Source organism: Symsagittifera roscoffensis, chromosome 6 (genome assembly GCF_963678635.1).
Source record: "Symsagittifera roscoffensis chromosome 6, txSymRosc1.1, whole genome shotgun sequence".
NCBI lineage: Eukaryota > Metazoa > Xenacoelomorpha > Acoela > Convolutidae > Symsagittifera > Symsagittifera roscoffensis.
Window position 1 is genome coordinate 25,696,548 of NC_087067.1, and position 18,698 is coordinate 25,715,245.

The following is an 18,698-nucleotide window of genomic DNA, read 5'->3' on the forward strand; positions in this document are numbered from 1 at the left end:
GTCTATTGTTTCATCTTCTCGTTGCCTCCGTTTCTCGAAGCGCATCATCGCCTGGTGCCCCTGCACCCCTGATCCGAAACGGTTTAACAAGATTTCGAAGATTTTCTCAGCAGTGTCACGTTGATACTGTTTCTTAGCCATGACACAGTTCAGGGCTGTCCCTTCTAAGTTGCTGGTGAGCGCGCTGCATTCCTGTCTCTCCGACAAGTCCTCTTCCTCGAAATGCAGCTTCATTACCTCTATCCAGGTATCAATACAGCCATCAGATTCGTCCTTGTAGCATCTTGGCTTCTTAAAGACTCTTCTGGACTTTTCACTGCGTTCATTGGTTCTAGATAACCGCGTCAGGAATGTCTCCAAAGACCTGTTCAGGGGTTCAAATGCTGTGGCCATTGCCGTAGCATCCCTTGAGTGTCCCGCCTGAGTGTCCTCACACCTTGTCGAAGGCTCTGTGTGCGGTGCATCCCTGCAATCCGAATCACCATGAGCGTTTCCCGCTTGGCCCATGTGACTCCTCCTCGGGCTTGTATGCCCCATGTTGCCAGAATCGCTTCTCCCGGTCGCATGTGTGCTTTGCGTTGGTCGTTCGTTCGAGGTTTGTCTGTTCCCCGTTGAACTCGCTCTACTGTTCGGGCCCCATGCTGTATTACCCCTTGTGGCATAGCCTGATGAACTGCCCCTGCCTCTAGTGGATCCATACGTCTTCCTCCTTTGATGTTCATTGAAGTTCACCCTCGGTTCCCTGCTGGGACCTCCCGAGTTCGGCTCTCCTTCTTTTGGTCCACTCTTGCTGCTTAGTAGCCCGTCCAACCTATCCATGATAGCCTGAGTTCGCCTCTCCATCATCGCGTCTATCTTTATGTCAAGAGACCCAAGAGACTGCTCTTGCTGTATTCTTAACTTCTCCATGTCGGCTCTTAAGCGTAACTCCCTCTGTTCCGCCTCTCTTGTCATTCGCGACAAGTTCCTCGTCATATGTTCGTCCGTTCTTTCTTTCAAGCGTTTTTCGCTTCTGCCAACTTCTTGTCTGTTGCGGTTTATTTCTTCCCGCAGACTTTCTCTTTCAATGTGAACTGCTCTTTCCAGTTCACTCATCCTTATCGACATCTGTTCATTTTGGTCTCCTAAACTGCCCACTATGTTGTTTAAGGCTTCCTCTAGTGCTGCCCCGTTATCCATGAGTGGCGTCACTAGTGGTGGTGTAACTCTGTCGGTCCCAGGTAGCTTCGTGCTGGTAGAGATCCGGGCCTTGACTCTCTGTCTTGACGTTTTATCATTATCTATTTCAGGATCCGCTAACGCGTTGCCAAGCCCTCTGGTTCTACTCTCTTCAGGTTGTGGCTCCGAACTTGTCCTAATCGCGAAGTTCTTCGACTGGCCCGGTGTGTTTGCCTCTGTGCTTATCGTTGTCACTACACCAAATTTATCCATGGTTCCAGTCTCTCTTCCGACGTGTGCCTCACTCTCCTGGATCGAACTATTGAGACTGACTTGAGATCCAAAGTCCCCTTGCTCCTCTTCATCCTCTTCCTCCTGGGACTCCCCATCGTTTCCTGCTCCTCCTCCCATGCTGAATGGAAAGATGTTTCCGAAGGTGTTCTTCATTCTTTCTGAGAACGATGATGAGGTTGTTTGTTTTCCAGTTCCGCTTGCCATCATAGTGTTGTCTGTCGGAGATCTTCTAGTTGCCGTTACTTCAGTTGAGATGTCGGACAGTTCCGACATCTCCTCTCGATCCAACGTCCCGGTGGAAGTGGCAAAATCATGGCCTTGTTCTACCGGAGTAGATTCACTCGCCAGCCTTCTGCCTCTCCCTTCCAGTCCATTTACTCCCTGGTTGTCGTTCATGGTATGGTCCGTATTGACCTCCACTTCTAACAGTTCTCTTCGCTCTTCTGAGGTCTTTTGACTTCTCGTTTCAACCATTCTGCCTGAAACCGTCCCTTCTTTATCGGACCGGGTTCGCTTGATCCAATCCACAAAAGGATCGGTCATCGTTTTTCTTTGCTTTTCAGGTATGAATTTCCTAGAGCTATTACCTCGTTTTGGTATCCTTGACTTGTCTAAACTCATTCTTTATTTGTCACTTTCCTATGCCTACTCTTGACTCAATTGCTAGAGACCTTATAGTTTTATTAACAATAATAATGACACAACACAATAAATTTCACCAGATTCTATTAAATAGTGACCACGAATCCCTGTATGTTGTCAGAGTACAGTTGGTATAAAATTTATTCACACTAGCCGATTATCGGTCCAAAGATCTGGAAACTAGCACAATATGATGTTATCAGTCAATTTAAAAGATAGTGTACTCACTACCCAATCAAACACAGTTTAGGTTGATTTAAAATCAAAAACAAAAAATATATATTGACACAATATGAATGTATATATAAAAAAACGTATGTGTCTTGTACTCTTAGTTGGTCGCAGTACAATAGTCGAACCTGTCTTTTAAAGAAAAAGCTTTCCCTGCTTGGTGCTGCACCAAACAGACAAAACTTTGAAGGCAGTTATTTTCTCAAGTGGGCGTCTATTGCACCCACCGAGTATTGTGTTACCTATCTGCCTTCGGACTGCCCGAGCTAGACCTACTAAAATCCTCAGGGCAGTCACTTTTTACAAAAACGTATTATGTTTCAATCCACACCAATGAGTCACGCTCTTTCTAATTTAGACTTAGTGTCGCGAATATCCGAGTTCGGATCTGTTTTGTATTAGTCTGGTTCGTTTTGAAAGGCAAGTTACCAGTGCAGTCACTGATACCTAGCCTGTTTATTAATAACCTAATACCTCTCGCTTTTTAGTCTTTCTTTCGTTTACCTAAGTCCTTAATAAAATAATACCCCTCCGGATTGGTACAAATAGGACCCTTCCGGACTGTCAGAATTTGGACCCCTCCGGATTGGCACCCCTCCGGATTGGCACCCCTCCTAGTTAGTTAATATTAGACCCCTCCGGATTTGAACCCCTCCGAATTAGCAACTATAAGACCCTTCCGGATTCGGACCCCTCCGGTTTTGTGGAAGAGAGACCCCTCCGGATTCGGACCCCTCTGACTTTGAAAAATTTCGACCCCTCCGGATTGGGAGCCCTTAGCTCTGTCAAAGTAGCTTTTTGTAGTTTTCTTAATTTCAGCTTATACCCCTCCGGATTCGTTCTGCGTTGCTTTTATGCTGGTTGAATTAACTGGGAAGGGTATAGGGTCCTTTCCTAGACCCCTCCGGATTGAAGTTAAGGCACTTATTTGACAATTCACACTAACGGTGAAGGGTCTTATCACTTGCCTAATTTCGACTCTATTATGGTTGTCTTGTGCCTTCAGCCCTCCCTTTTTGTCTAGAACTGTCCTATGTTACTTAGTTCAATCGCTATCAACTTTTGGTAGGGGTTCTGGGTTTTTCAGAAAAATTTATAAAACGTGAAGGGTGTACCCCTCCGGATTTGTGTAATTTGCTAAAAACAATCTCAAAAAATTTTCTCGCTCGCTTTTTCGAGTAATTCTCTTTCTTACTAGTAAGTTCAGCTAATTTCTGATCTAATGGTACCAAGATTGACTCGATATGCTCTGTAGTTCCAAAGTTATTAACCAAAACGTCTTTTTTCCAAGGAAGCTCATGAGCTGTGTGTCCGTTCTAGGAGCTTTCCATGTCAGCACAGCCTCTACTGCTTCTGGATCTGGCCTCACACCATGCCGGTCCACCATTCTTCCCAGGTACTTGATCGAATCCCTAAGGATTTCACATTTCGATGGTTTGCATTTCAAGCCTGCTCTTTTCATACATCCGAAGACCTCATCGAGCCGGTCAATGTGATCCTCCAGGGTCGATGTCGCTATGACTACGTCATCCACGTAGCACATCAAGAGATTCCCGTACTTTTTGGTCACTCCTGTCAAAGCCTGAGCCATCAGCCTTTGAAAGGTTGCTGTTGCATTGCACAAGCCGAAGGGCATCCTCTTCCACTGGTACAACCCCAATTCGCACGCGAAACCGGTTTTTTCCCTATCCTTTTTCCGCAAAGGAACCTGCCAGAAGGCAGAACCTAAGTCCAATGTGGTGAAGAACTTTGCATCACCAAGTTTAGATAGGCTCTCGTCTATTCGCGGTATCGGGTACGCATCTTTAATCGTTACCGCGTTCAAGTAACGAAAGTCGCAACAAAATCTAAGCTGCCCCCCTTTCTTTTTCGCCATTACTACTCCGCAAGCCCATGGTGATTTCGAGGGTTCTATCATGTCGTATTCAAGCAACATTTCTATTTCCGCTCGGCACGCTTCCGATTTATGTGGCGTCATTCGCCTTGCGCCTTCCCTATGGGGAACGGCGCCCTCCTCTAGTTCGATTTCGTGTTCGACGAAATTACAGCAACCGATGTCCGCCTTATGTTTTGAAAATACTTCGGCGTTCCGATCTAGGAGGTCCCGCAATTTTTCAAAATCTCCCTCACCTATTTTTCCTTTTAAATGTTCTATTTCTGGCAAAACCGGTTTGTCAGAATCTAGTTCATATGACGAGGGGCGTTCCGGAAAATTCGAGCAGCTTGATAAGCCGTCGTCCGTTTCGGATTTCATTGAAAACAATTTATGAATAGATTTTAATTCATTAATTCTCTTTAAGATTTTATCTTTATTTGCATGATAAGGACAGTCTTTCACACTATATTTCTTCGAGTTTTCTGTCTCCTCATAGTCGGTCCTCATCGGCAAGGCGTAGCCAAGCTTCTTTCCACGCTGGATTGAAACCGTGGTGTCCAGTGTGTTCAACAACACACTGACACACAGTCCGTTTCGCGTTACCGAGAAGCTCCGGCCTAAAATCACCGAACTCTGACTATTTGGATTCGGTACTAAGCAAACCTGTTTACTATCACTTAACGAATTTAAATTTCTCATTCTAAAAATCGCTACTACAGCTTGTCCTGGTTGTAATTTTACTTTTCTATCCAAAAAAACTGGTACCTTATTCTCGTCTGTTATTATCCTATTAATTGGTCTCTTAACATACTTTCGGTCCGGGTTTCTAATCCGTATTAGACCGTTGTTCAAGTCAATCATCACGTCAAAGTTCCTGACAAAATCTCTGCCCAAGATGAATTGGTCGGCGTCGTCCAGATTCTCTACCACCAGGAAGCTCATCCAAAGGTTCCGTCCTCCCATGTGAAGGACCGTCACCGGTGTTCTTCCGGCTACGTAGATAGCTCCTCGATTTGGAGCGGCTAGTCGGAGATTCGTAGGAATCAAATCTTCCCGCGTGAAGCCCATTCCCTCCCAGGTTTTTATCGGCATCACACTCACCACCGCGCCTGTGTCCAGAAGCCCTGTGACTCCGATTTTTGTTCCGTTGGTGTCAAGCAGGTGTGCTGTCACATCTGCTTCATATCCAATATGTACCGCGTCTTGTTCCATCATGGCGTCATGGCCTATCCTGCGGACTTTGAGTTCCTCTTCACCCAAATAGATCTGCCCCATTTGGTCATCATCTGTTGTTATGTAAGTCCTGGTGTAGATGCTGATTCCATCCACGTTCAGCATTATTTGATACGGCCCATAGACCTCCAAGTAGCGTCCATGAAGTTTCTTCATGCGAGGGCCACCCGTCGTTAGTAGTGCTCGCACAGCTCTCGACTCAGTGCGTGGCTCCACCTGCCTCAGATAATCTGCATATGTGTCCAAATGCATTAAAGTGAACTCTGATGGTTCACTCAAATTTCTTATTACCTGGTGTCCAGCCACTGAGATTATCGACTGTATCTTCTTTCCCTGCGGCGCCATGCCGAACCTCTTACCGGAGATCACTTTAAGTTTCATATCTAAACTGCTTGGTGTTTTCGTCTCCTCGAACTCCATTGCCTCGAAGGTATTCAGTTGCTCCTGAAGCTTTTCATTTTCCAGTTCAAGTTTCACTTTTTGTTCGATCTCTTTCGTCACCAATTCCTGCTGTACTCTATTTAGAGCATCCTTTGCGGCTGCCTTATAATCGATCTTGAAGTCATCGGCCGCAGTTGCTGGTTCCGGTTCACGTGCTTCTTCTGTTACTGCTTGCATTTTCTTTGCCGCCAGCTCTTGAGGTTTGTCCTTCCTGCGTGCCTCTGCTTCGCTCAAAAGTCGAGCCTTGCTTGCTTTCACTCCTGACAAAGCTTCTTCATGCCTTGGATGCTTGATGTCTGCCACTGCATCCCAGAATTGCGGACAATCTGATTTAAAATGACCTTCCAAGTTACAAAAGAAACACCTCGGGCCAAATTTCGCAATTACTCCTCTCATGAAATCCTCATGATCCAACTCTGACGCATCTTCGTCCTCGAGGCTAAAGCCTATTGCTTTCATGCCTTGTTTGTAAGCTGGGCATGCTGACACATGATGGTCTGTTGAACTGCAATTAGCACAAGAACGTCTCTTGTCCATATCATCCCTCGGTTTGTACCAATTGTTCCCTTGGTTTGCTGGTCCGTTGTTAAAATTGCCATAATTGTTCTTGTAATATCCAGATCTCGAAGGAGGTTTCAACAAAAGATACTCTTTTGATTTGAGCCTCAACTCCTCCGGTGTTGGCGCATTAGTTGATAGTGGTGTGTAATGCGTTGCTAGCATCGTACGAAGTTCATCATTTTTCACACCATCGATGAATTTTGAGGCTACGGCCAGGTTCATCCTTCGGTTTGACTCATCCGGTTGGCTGCGTCTTCTCAGCATTTCCAAATCATCGAGAAACTTGTCTATTGTTTCATCTTCTCGTTGCCTCCGTTTCTCGAAGCGCATCATCGCCTGGTGCCCCTGCACCCCTGATCCGAAACGGTTTAACAAGATTTCGAAGATTTTCTCAGCAGTGTCACGTTGATACTGTTTCTTAGCCATGACACAGTTCAGGGCTGTCCCTTCTAAGTTGCTGGTGAGCGCGCTGCATTCCTGTCTCTCCGACAAGTCCTCTTCCTCGAAATGCAGCTTCATTACCTCTATCCAGGTATCAATACAGCCATCAGATTCGTCCTTGTAGCATCTTGGCTTCTTAAAGACTCTTCTGGACTTTTCACTGCGTTCATTGGTTCTAGATAACCGCGTCAGGAATGTCTCCAAAGACCTGTTCAGGGGTTCAAATGCTGTGGCCATTGCCGTAGCATCCCTTGAGTGTCCCGCCTGAGTGTCCTCACACCTTGTCGAAGGCTCTGTGTGCGGTGCATCCCTGCAATCCGAATCACCATGAGCGTTTCCCGCTTGGCCCATGTGACTCCTCCTCGGGCTTGTATGCCCCATGTTGCCAGAATCGCTTCTCCCGGTCGCATGTGTGCTTTGCGTTGGTCGTTCGTTCGAGGTTTGTCTGTTCCCCGTTGAACTCGCTCTACTGTTCGGGCCCCATGCTGTATTACCCCTTGTGGCATAGCCTGATGAACTGCCCCTGCCTCTAGTGGATCCATACGTCTTCCTCCTTTGATGTTCATTGAAGTTCACCCTCGGTTCCCTGCTGGGACCTCCCGAGTTCGGCTCTCCTTCTTTTGGTCCACTCTTGCTGCTTAGTAGCCCGTCCAACCTATCCATGATAGCCTGAGTTCGCCTCTCCATCATCGCGTCTATCTTTATGTCAAGAGACCCAAGAGACTGCTCTTGCTGTATTCTTAACTTCTCCATGTCGGCTCTTAAGCGTAACTCCCTCTGTTCCGCCTCTCTTGTCATTCGCGACAAGTTCCTCGTCATATGTTCGTCCGTTCTTTCTTTCAAGCGTTTTTCGCTTCTGCCAACTTCTTGTCTGTTGCGGTTTATTTCTTCCCGCAGACTTTCTCTTTCAATGTGAACTGCTCTTTCCAGTTCACTCATCCTTATCGACATCTGTTCATTTTGGTCTCCTAAACTGCCCACTATGTTGTTTAAGGCTTCCTCTAGTGCTGCCCCGTTATCCATGAGTGGCGTCACTAGTGGTGGTGTAACTCTGTCGGTCCCAGGTAGCTTCGTGCTGGTAGAGATCCGGGCCTTGACTCTCTGTCTTGACGTTTTATCATTATCTATTTCAGGATCCGCTAACGCGTTGCCAAGCCCTCTGGTTCTACTCTCTTCAGGTTGTGGCTCCGAACTTGTCCTAATCGCGAAGTTCTTCGACTGGCCCGGTGTGTTTGCCTCTGTGCTTATCGTTGTCACTACACCAAATTTATCCATGGTTCCAGTCTCTCTTCCGACGTGTGCCTCACTCTCCTGGATCGAACTATTGAGACTGACTTGAGATCCAAAGTCCCCTTGCTCCTCTTCATCCTCTTCCTCCTGGGACTCCCCATCGTTTCCTGCTCCTCCTCCCATGCTGAATGGAAAGATGTTTCCGAAGGTGTTCTTCATTCTTTCTGAGAACGATGATGAGGTTGTTTGTTTTCCAGTTCCGCTTGCCATCATAGTGTTGTCTGTCGGAGATCTTCTAGTTGCCGTTACTTCAGTTGAGATGTCGGACAGTTCCGACATCTCCTCTCGATCCAACGTCCCGGTGGAAGTGGCAAAATCATGGCCTTGTTCTACCGGAGTAGATTCACTCGCCAGCCTTCTGCCTCTCCCTTCCAGTCCATTTACTCCCTGGTTGTCGTTCATGGTATGGTCCGTATTGACCTCCACTTCTAACAGTTCTCTTCGCTCTTCTGAGGTCTTTTGACTTCTCGTTTCAACCATTCTGCCTGAAACCGTCCCTTCTTTATCGGACCGGGTTCGCTTGATCCAATCCACAAAAGGATCGGTCATCGTTTTTCTTTGCTTTTCAGGTATGAATTTCCTAGAGCTATTACCTCGTTTTGGTATCCTTGACTTGTCTAAACTCATTCTTTATTTGTCACTTTCCTATGCCTACTCTTGACTCAATTGCTAGAGACCTTATAGTTTTATTAACAATAATAATGACACAACACAATAAATTTCACCAGATTCTATTAAATAGTGACCACGAATCCCTGTATGTTGTCAGAGTACAGTTGGTATAAAATTTATTCACACTAGCCGATTATCGGTCCAAAGATCTGGAAACTAGCACAATATGATGTTATCAGTCAATTTAAAAGATAGTGTACTCACTACCCAATCAAACACAGTTTAGGTTGATTTAAAATCAAAAACAAAAAATATATATTGACACAATATGAATGTATATATAAAAAAACGTATGTGTCTTGTACTCTTAGTTGGTCGCAGTACAATAGTCGAACCTGTCTTTTAAAGAAAAAGCTTTCCCTGCTTGGTGCTGCACCAAACAGACAAAACTTTGAAGGCAGTTATTTTCTCAAGTGGGCGTCTATTGCACCCACCGAGTATTGTGTTACCTATCTGCCTTCGGACTGCCCGAGCTAGACCTACTAAAATCCTCAGGGCAGTCACTTTTTACAAAAACGTATTATGTTTCAATCCACACCAATGAGTCACGCTCTTTCTAATTTAGACTTAGTGTCGCGAATATCCGAGTTCGGATCTGTTTTGTATTAGTCTGGTTCGTTTTGAAAGGCAAGTTACCAGTGCAGTCACTGATACCTAGCCTGTTTATTAATAACCTAATACCTCTCGCTTTTTAGTCTTTCTTTCGTTTACCTAAGTCCTTAATAAAATAATACCCCTCCGGATTGGTACAAATAGGACCCTTCCGGACTGTCAGAATTTGGACCCCTCCGGATTGGCACCCCTCCGGATTGGCACCCCTCCTAGTTAGTTAATATTAGACCCCTCCGGATTTGAACCCCTCCGAATTAGCAACTATAAGACCCTTCCGGATTCGGACCCCTCCGGTTTTGTGGAAGAGAGACCCCTCCGGATTCGGACCCCTCTGACTTTGAAAAATTTCGACCCCTCCGGATTGGGAGCCCTTAGCTCTGTCAAAGTAGCTTTTTGTAGTTTTCTTAATTTCAGCTTATACCCCTCCGGATTCGTTCTGCGTTGCTTTTATGCTGGTTGAATTAACTGGGAAGGGTATAGGGTCCTTTCCTAGACCCCTCCGGATTGAAGTTAAGGCACTTATTTGACAATTCACACTAACGGTGAAGGGTCTTATCACTTGCCTAATTTCGACTCTATTATGGTTGTCTTGTGCCTTCAGCCCTCCCTTTTTGTCTAGAACTGTCCTATGTTACTTAGTTCAATCGCTATCAACTTTTGGTAGGGGTTCTGGGTTTTTCAGAAAAATTTATAAAACGTGAAGGGTGTACCCCTCCGGATTTGTGTAATTTGCTAAAAACAATCTCAAAAAATTTTCTCGCTCGCTTTTTCGAGTAATTCTCTTTCTTACTAGTAAGTTCAGCTAATTTCTGATCTAATGGTACCAAGATTGACTCGATATGCTCTGTAGTTCCAAAGTTATTAACCAAAACGTCTTTTTTCCAAATTCAAAAATTTTCGCTCTTATAGGTTCCGCCTAACTTTTTCCGCAAATCTGGTCCTTTCGACCTAAAAATTATTGATCTGAGCTCACAAGGCCTATACTCTTCTAGTTCAATGTAAAAGACCCGATCTAAAACGCTTTTGCAGAAAAAATTTGCGAAAAACTATGCTACCTGGACCCCTCCGGATTGATGAATCCACCAAATCAAACACGTTATGTTCGATTTCTCTGCAACCCGGAAGGCTTTCGGGTAGCGGGTTTTAAAACTCGTAGATTCACTAGTGGACGTTGTCCGAACAACTATTTTTACTGTCCTAACTCAAAGATTTCAAAAAATTTTCTGATTTTATAGTGTTTCTTACTATCAAAAATTGGGAAAATTTGGTTTTTGGTACCAAACTAGTTCCAACCACTTCCGAACTAAAGTTAACCGGTTCTACTTATTACAGTAGTGCAGTTACGATGTAACACACTAACTTAGCGCTTTTTTCCGTTTCAAAAAATATCGATATCTCAAAAATCGCGACTAGTGGGGGGATCAAAATATCGCTATTTTGACCCTAAAAACCGGTCTGTTTTCGTTGTTTTTCACTGAAAAACGATATAAGACTATTAATATAGGCTATATAAATAATAATATTAGTAATACTATACCCCTCCGGGTTTGTTTATTATCCGAATTAAGGTGCTTAACTCGGATATTCGCAGTTCGGTGAAGGGTCACTACAGTGCAGCACTGTCGAGCCCCCCACAGATTACTATCTTACTTTTTGTACCAAAAGGGATACAAAACTTGTTAACGATACCCAACAGTCGATTGTTGTTGTCGTTGAGCCCCTTCTTGTTGCTCCTTGTACTGCTTGCCGGATCGGTCTTCACCCAAGACCCTTCCGAATTGAGCGCAAATCAGCTGACCCTTCCGGATTGAGCGCAATTTATCATTAACGTGCTTAAATGCTCAAATAACCCTACAGTACAAGCCTCACAAACGGGCCTCAAAATTGATCGTAACGATCCTGACTGATATAAATGCCTGTAACAACAATATATCTATCAACAACAAACGGGGGGGTTGAATCACATCTTTTCTGGGGGGATGATTTCTACTGATTTTTTACTTTTTTACTGTTTTTGGTTTTTTCGGTTATTTTTTATGTTTTTTGTTTTTCTTGGGTACTATACTACTTTTTGTTTGGTTTTACTTATATCTTTAAGTGTTTTTGGTCACCAACCACTCAGGGGACGAGGGGACGGCCGATCCCCCCACCCTTCCTGGTTCGTGAATTTTCGGTCTTAACTAGGTTAAAAAACTATTCACGGCAATTCGGAAGGCCGCCGCGTTCCGAACTACCCTTCCACCCCGGCGGTTTAGGCCTATTAAGGGCGTTAATGTGAGCATCCGCTCGGCGCGGAGTGCTCGTTAACGGTTCTGCCGGTCATGATGTTAAAAAAGAATAACACCCAGGAGCGCCATAAAAACATACATGTAACATTCGCCCGGAAGATACATATCGACGGATAACAAAACTAAGTCTTAAGACGACTGGCTAGCGTCTAAACAGAGCTTTGCATGTTTTTCACCGTCTCTACCAAGCCAGTACTTTTCGGTGGTCTTTCTTACATCGGGTCGACAAAAACGTTACTGCTCTCCGGCTTCGACCAGAACGCTCAAATTAACTGAATTACATGCAAAGATAGTGAGCTCATGGCTGGGTCTCAGTATCCCCAGACCACGAGGTCACTCCTAAAAACAGGGCTACTACTTATTATATTACTATTGTTTTTGTTCAGTAGATAAAAATCATCATCTCCATCGAAGATGGATCAACCCTTTCCCCCAACTCCTAGCTTCTCATCCTTATCAAAATGAATCCAGTTGTTAATTAAATTCAATTCAGGACATGACAAGAAGCTAAAAGTTTATATAAAAGGCTAAAAGTTCCAGTCCCGAAACCCTTCCGGATTCTTGAATCCAGTGAATCAAGCTCCTCAAGTTCAATTGCACACCAATCCGGAAGGCTGGTTCTCACCCTTCACCGTTGTTGGCAACGGCCTTGCAACTATTGTAGCAGCACAATAGTTGCAACTTGGAACGTTTTCTGCTATTGTAGTTCGTTGTTGTTTTTCTTTAATCTCGATTTTCGTTCTGTTCGCAATCACAGATAAAGTTGTTCTGTTTTTTACTCGCTTTTTTGTTAAAATGGCCGTTTCAGCATTTCTCAGAAATGTGACGTCATCATCCGAATTTTTGAAAATTTAAAATACTAGAATATTCTAGCCCTCACCGTTTGGCTAAACGTTCCAATAACGTCGCTAATCCTTCGAAATCATCAACTCGGAAGGCTTACTGCTCAAAATTCGAATCCTGCATAAATTACATTTTGGCCATTCTGGTCGAATGTCACAAAGCTTCAGTGGGGAAGGAATTTTCCACGGAACCCTCCCGTGCCACAAATTGGGAGAGATATCAGCGTTATCTCGGGAAGATTACGGGAGCGGAGGCTTGGTCCCCCAGAGACTGTTGTATGTAAAGGGACTATATAAAACTGACTTTGTAGCTACTTGGATGTCGTAGAACTCTGAATTAACACCGGTATAATTTGATATTTTAGAATATGACAAGCTAGAAAGAGGAAAGGGTCAATCCATCTCCAATGGACCAATATAGAACTGTCACACAAAAACATATTAAAATAGGTTGTTCGAGCCGTGTTTTTAATGGCAATCACGTAGTCTGAGGATCCGAGACTCAGCTATGTGGTTGTGTTCGCATGTAAACGAAAGCTGATCAAAAGTCGTTTGACTGATGGCCTAAAAATAGTAACTTTTTACTGAGCCCTAAACAGACCAGAAAATCAACTGGCAAGGTCGAGACGGTGAAAAACGAGTAGGATTAAGGTAACTGACGCCTGCCAGTCGTTAATAGGTACTTTTTCTACGCTCCGTCGCTGTGTAGTATTTGGGCGGATGTTACAATCCTTTTTTATGTTTGGAAATTGATCGTGTTGCATAGATTGTGCTGGTCCTCAAATTTGTTAATTGGTTGTTTGCAGGTGCTTATGAAAGAAGTACTTAAACCATCGGAAATAAAATGGTACGACCTTGTTCATTTAAACAGGCATCAAGTTTTCACAGGTGCAGTAAACCCGGGTGACAATTGCTACTCCGTGGGTTACTTAAACACCACGTCCTTTATTGTGTATGGCTCTGGAACTAATTTAGTCATACTCACATGCAACTTGGAAACATTGCAAATAATCCCTGGAATTAAGTACGGGAATATTCAAGTTGGATGTGTAGAATGCTCTTCTTCGGAAGGAATGGTGAGTTAAAAAAATTCAATTGTCCTTCTACACTAGCGGACAAAAATTATCGCCTATTCGGGGATTTTGTCCAAAATGTTTTCAATGTCCATTTCGACAACATTTACTCCGAACTCAAATTGTTTTTTATCATAGACCGGAAGCAAATGATCAGAGCTAACCATAATACCAGTGTGAAAGAGGGGTCTCGGGAAACTAACCGGGTCTCTAATGTAAATAGAGTGCCTCATGTTTAATCAGTTTATTGCTTCAGTGATGTCAATCAAAATTCAAAATTATCGAATCAGTTAAAGCAAACGAGGCAGGTTATTACGTTTGAAAATTTAGTTAACTGCTGGGTTTGCTTAAAACTAATGTGAATTAGGGCCCGTCTATTACACTTGTACCCCGACTTTTATTAAAAATCTAAATTTGGTTTCTAGGACTTACCAGTTCATTACAGGTCTGAAAATGCCAGTATTAATCATCTGCACTAACAAGTGGTTCGGTTATATTCCTAGTAACCAGAACGCTCAGCCCAAAAAGAAAACGACAAGATCTAATTTTTCTGTATGAAAAAATTCGATAGTATTTGGATAGAAATCAAAACCACGTCTAAAAAACGATAAAGATATTTTTGAATCTATCATATAATCCGCGCAAAACAAATAGTTGAATTTCCCGAACTTGTTAAATCAACTGACTCTGCGCAATCCTACTGTTGCATTTTAGTCATTTTATGAAATTACAATTTGAAATATTTTGATGCAGACGAGAAAGAGTCTCCCGATACAATCTTTTTCCCTTATAATTTTGAAGCACCTTACAAAACAGTACCCATCTTTCTGAAACCCGAATCAACTAAATTTTGGTAGTTTTCGAAATGTGAATTTTTTCTGGTTTTCAAAAAAATACCTCTCAAAAAACTTAAGGTGAAGTTTCTGAAAATCTGAATTTCTCAACGTTGTATTTGGGTACTGTCAGGGTACTCTCAGGAGCTGCAAATCTTGCGTCCAAATGCCACTGCTCAATTGCTTTCAAATTCCTGGATGTGACGTTTCTTAATTCATTATAAACTTGGATATTAAAAAAATGTCACACATTTTTATGGTTTTTCAAAATTTGAATTAAAAAATCGAATGAAAAATTTTACAAAATTTGAAGTTACTCTCAGGAGTTGCAAATCTTACATCCAAATGCGACTGCTCAATTTCTTTCAGTTTCCGAGATGTTACGTTTTTTTGTTCATTTTCAATTTAAAATTTTCACAAAACTTTATGGTTCATCAAAATAAAATTTTTAATTACGAACTCTGTAATTGGGTGCTGTCAGAGTACACTCAAAGAATAGGTTTTTGAGTTGTTGAAAATTCGAAGCACCGGAGGTGCGGTACACGCTAGTTATATTTATTTGTTTGAAAGATCAATCAATTAAGTCAATGGTCATTACTATATGTTGGAGGTGATAAGAGGGGATGCTTGGTGACCCTCATATATTAAGATAAGGTGTCAACACGAACATACATACTATCCCAAACCTTACAACTGAACTAAAATCTCCTGCTAAAACTCAACCAGAAAACAAAATCTACGATTAAGAAATTACTCAGAAGAAGAGCTCAATTCATACCTTGCTAGAACCAATTGTTTTATTAGTCATAGCTACCTCGAATTAATCTACAACAGTTTCACCAACCACGTTGTACTATAAATTAAAAGTGTGCTTGGCAAAAATCAATTTTTGGCGTAACGACAAACCCAGAGTGAGCATCCTGTATATACTTTTTATAGCATCAACAGTACTTGAAAATTAGAGAATTTTGTTTCTCTGCTTGAAAACTTCTGCCGGAGAAATAGTAACAAACAATTTTAAAATGGCAAATCTGCTCAACTACAAATTTTCAACACAATCTTGTTTTTACGAAAACAATACAACAATCCAGTTCTTTCTTTGAGAAATTTTTTTTCAGATTTTTTAAATAACTTTGAGTGCAAAATAGAAAGTTTAAAAAATCACTTCTAAAAAGCCATCGGCGCCGTCTGACTTTCCGGCATCGGCGCTAAAGGCGTGTTAGAATGAAGTATATACGCATCGCACTTTCTTTTCTAATTAACATTTTGAAAACATTATCTTCTACAGAAGCTTAAGAAAGCAATTGTTACTCCAGTATACAAACAAGACGACCCTAAATTGGCAGTTCAATCTCAATCAAAGGTGCATTATTTTCTGTATTCAAAAAAACTTTATACGCTTTTTTTTCGAAATATTCAAAAAATTGTTTTCTAACAATGAGTCAGCAATAGTTTTGTTGCTTGCTTTTAATCAGATCTGTCTGAAGCACTCGACTCTACTGATTATAAGTTTCTTCTACAAAACTAAGATTTTGAATTTTTCTGAAATTGCGATAGAAATGATAAATTCTTTCATCGGCCACCGAGAACAGAAAACAATTGTCAACAACACTGAATCAGATTGGATTTCAATACACCAAGGTAAGGTGTCTTTCAGGGCACTGTTTTAGGACCGCTGATATTTGTTCTGTTTTTTAATTTAACGACTTGAACAAGTAATTACCGATTTCTTGCAAAGTAGTACAGGATGCAGATGATTCCTCACCACTTTGCGAAAATTAAATTGCAGATTTAGCCATAAAAGAACTAGAAAACAGTTGCAAAATTTTATCAATTTTAATAGGCATTCCTTGCAATTGAGTTTTAAAAAAATTGAACTTATTTTATTCAGCAAAGAAGCATTCGTGAAACCACGTAAAAATATCGAATACCTTGCAGTAATATGAACAGTTTTTACTGCTCCATGAGGAAGTTGAAATGAATCAATCAAAACTTGCCTTCTTATAGTTCACGCACTAATTTACCATCTACATTATCAGGCCATACTTCTCAGTGGAATATCAGCCAATCTAATGATATCACTCGAAAAACAACAGAGCTGGGCCTTAAAAATCTGATACGATTGTGCGAAGTTCGATTTATCATCTGATTTAAAACTGAAGTATAGCGTGTTGGCCATACTCTTTTTCCTTGATTGGAAAATACCCATTTTCCTTGATCGCTCTTCAAAACATACCCTGTTCCTAGGTCGGTTCCTCGCCCAAAACCTTTTCCTTGCTCGCTCTTCAAAAACAGTATCTGTAACGAGTACGATTTGAGAAAGAAGGTAACTTTTGTCATATAGTTACGCACAGACGAGCGACGATCAAATTCAAGAACTATTTTCAATTATTATTTGAACAAGATCCATCAGTGGCAACCTATGTTTAATAATTATGAAAAAGTTTCTCTAGGAAAAAATCTACAACTCCATTTGCCATAATGTTTATCAATGTTATTAATGTAAACATGTATCCATTATACATTGTTAGTTAAGTTCACTTAATTTCATTGATATTTGACGTACAATTAATTTTTTGAAAATGTTTTCATTTGGAAATTGAATTGTTTGTTTTTTGAACTTTTGCACTCTTGAATGCCCCAATGGTTAAAATCGAATTAACAATTTTTTTCTTCGTGTAATAGAGAAAATAGTCCTTCCCATGGAAATTGGCATATAGACCCGCAATAAACTGGCAAGTACTGGAAGCGAAGTTTTGGAAATTAATGGATTGTTGCACTGATCATTTGCCTTAGGTCTATGTAAGGGGTTTGTGCGAGTTAGAATTAAATGTTGTCCTCATTTTACCCAGTGAAAATAAGAATTAGCGTTTAATTTTGTCGTCTCAGCGGAAGTATCTACAATTTAAAAAGTTTCTGTTTTAGATAGCAGCATCCTATGCTCATCACATCTATCTCTTTAAACCGAAATCTATTGATGGCAAGTTTTCATTTGCATCCAGAAATGAACCGGGAAACGTAAGTCAGTATCAATATTTATTTACAAAAGTTTATACGCCCCTTTTTTATACAAGTTTACCAAATTGCTCCGGGATTGAAATTATCACCTTATTTACTGCAGACGGTATCGTTAGCAGTTTTATGTAATAGGATAATCAACTCGGTAATGCCGTATCTTTTTCGGGTTAATATTTATTAGTGTTGTAATTTTTGCCATGCAGGTTACCTACAATCTAGTGACCTCGTTTAGATATATGCCACATGCTTGTGTTGATATGAATGAGATTATTTTGTTGAAACGATTGAAAGTTTTTTAAATTATTTTTTTTTCGGCTAAATTTGTTTCCGTGCTTGATTGACTAGTTTTGCGTTATTTTGGTTTGCGCTATGTCTACGGATTTTGTATACGCGACAAAATTTTCAAAGTTTTTTTTGATGTTGTTGCAGCCTCGCTGAGTCTAGACGACATTGAGTTCTTTTTATTTCGGTTTGGTTTGTCAGTTTCGTCTTGTCCCTAGTCAAGTGTTATCGGCCCAAATAATTGACCCAGTGTCGAGAAAAACTGGTTAGAAGTTTTATATTAGTTTGTCTTATTTTGAGCAAAACAAGCAATCGAGCAACGATTGTTATTGCACTAGAATGACTCTTTCTTTTTTCTAACCAAACTCGCAAATAAAAATGTTCATTTGGTGACACTTTTGCTATAATCACCATCTGTATCATTGGAAATTTCTGCTCTGCCGTTCTCTGCTTCATTTGTGGCTAGCTTTTGAAGTTTTTTTGGGAAGGGCATGAGAATCTTAATCATGAAATCGCAGGTTTGAAATACAATTAGCCAAGTTTACTGAAATTGATAGTTCTTTGTTTTTTGATAATGAGCAATTTGTTCGGTTTTTCTCATTTTCTAATTGATTTTCGGTTAACGGTTTTGCCTGCCGTTTTTTCTCATTGAGTTAATAGACACCTATCTAAATATTTGTTGGCTCTGTTTACCCTTTCGATCAGCAACTGTGTTGCAACCGCTTGCTACTTGATTACCGGAACGATTTTGTTCCGAAAATCGACGAAATTGCAGTCAGCATCTATTATATATTTCTATCCGCCGACCTATCTCTCCATGTTTAAGTTGAACCGCATTTCTCCTTGTTTAAGCTTTCAGAAACGAACGAAGTTTGGCACGTTTATGCTGTATCGTATATTACAGTGCTTAA

At 41.5% G+C, this 18,698-nt stretch overlaps 2 protein-coding genes across 3 annotated transcripts in view; both read left to right on the plus strand.

Moving 5' to 3' along the window:
- The window catches only part of LOC134848232 (pre-rRNA-processing protein TSR1 homolog), a 311,724-nt gene that overhangs the window by 95,694 nt on the left and 197,332 nt on the right, over positions 1-18,698 (plus strand). The window lies entirely within an intron of this gene.
- The window catches only part of LOC134848361 (dmX-like protein 2), a 37,177-nt gene continuing 31,856 nt past the window's right edge, over positions 13,378-18,698 (plus strand). For both annotated transcript variants that reach the window (XM_063865769.1, XM_063865770.1), the window contains exons 1-2: positions 13,378-13,657; positions 17,413-17,505. In XM_063865769.1, coding sequence (XP_063721839.1) covers positions 13,394-13,657; positions 17,413-17,505 — 357 coding nt within the window. In that variant the 5' untranslated portion in view covers positions 13,378-13,393. The remainder of the gene's footprint in view (positions 13,658-17,412; positions 17,506-18,698) is intronic.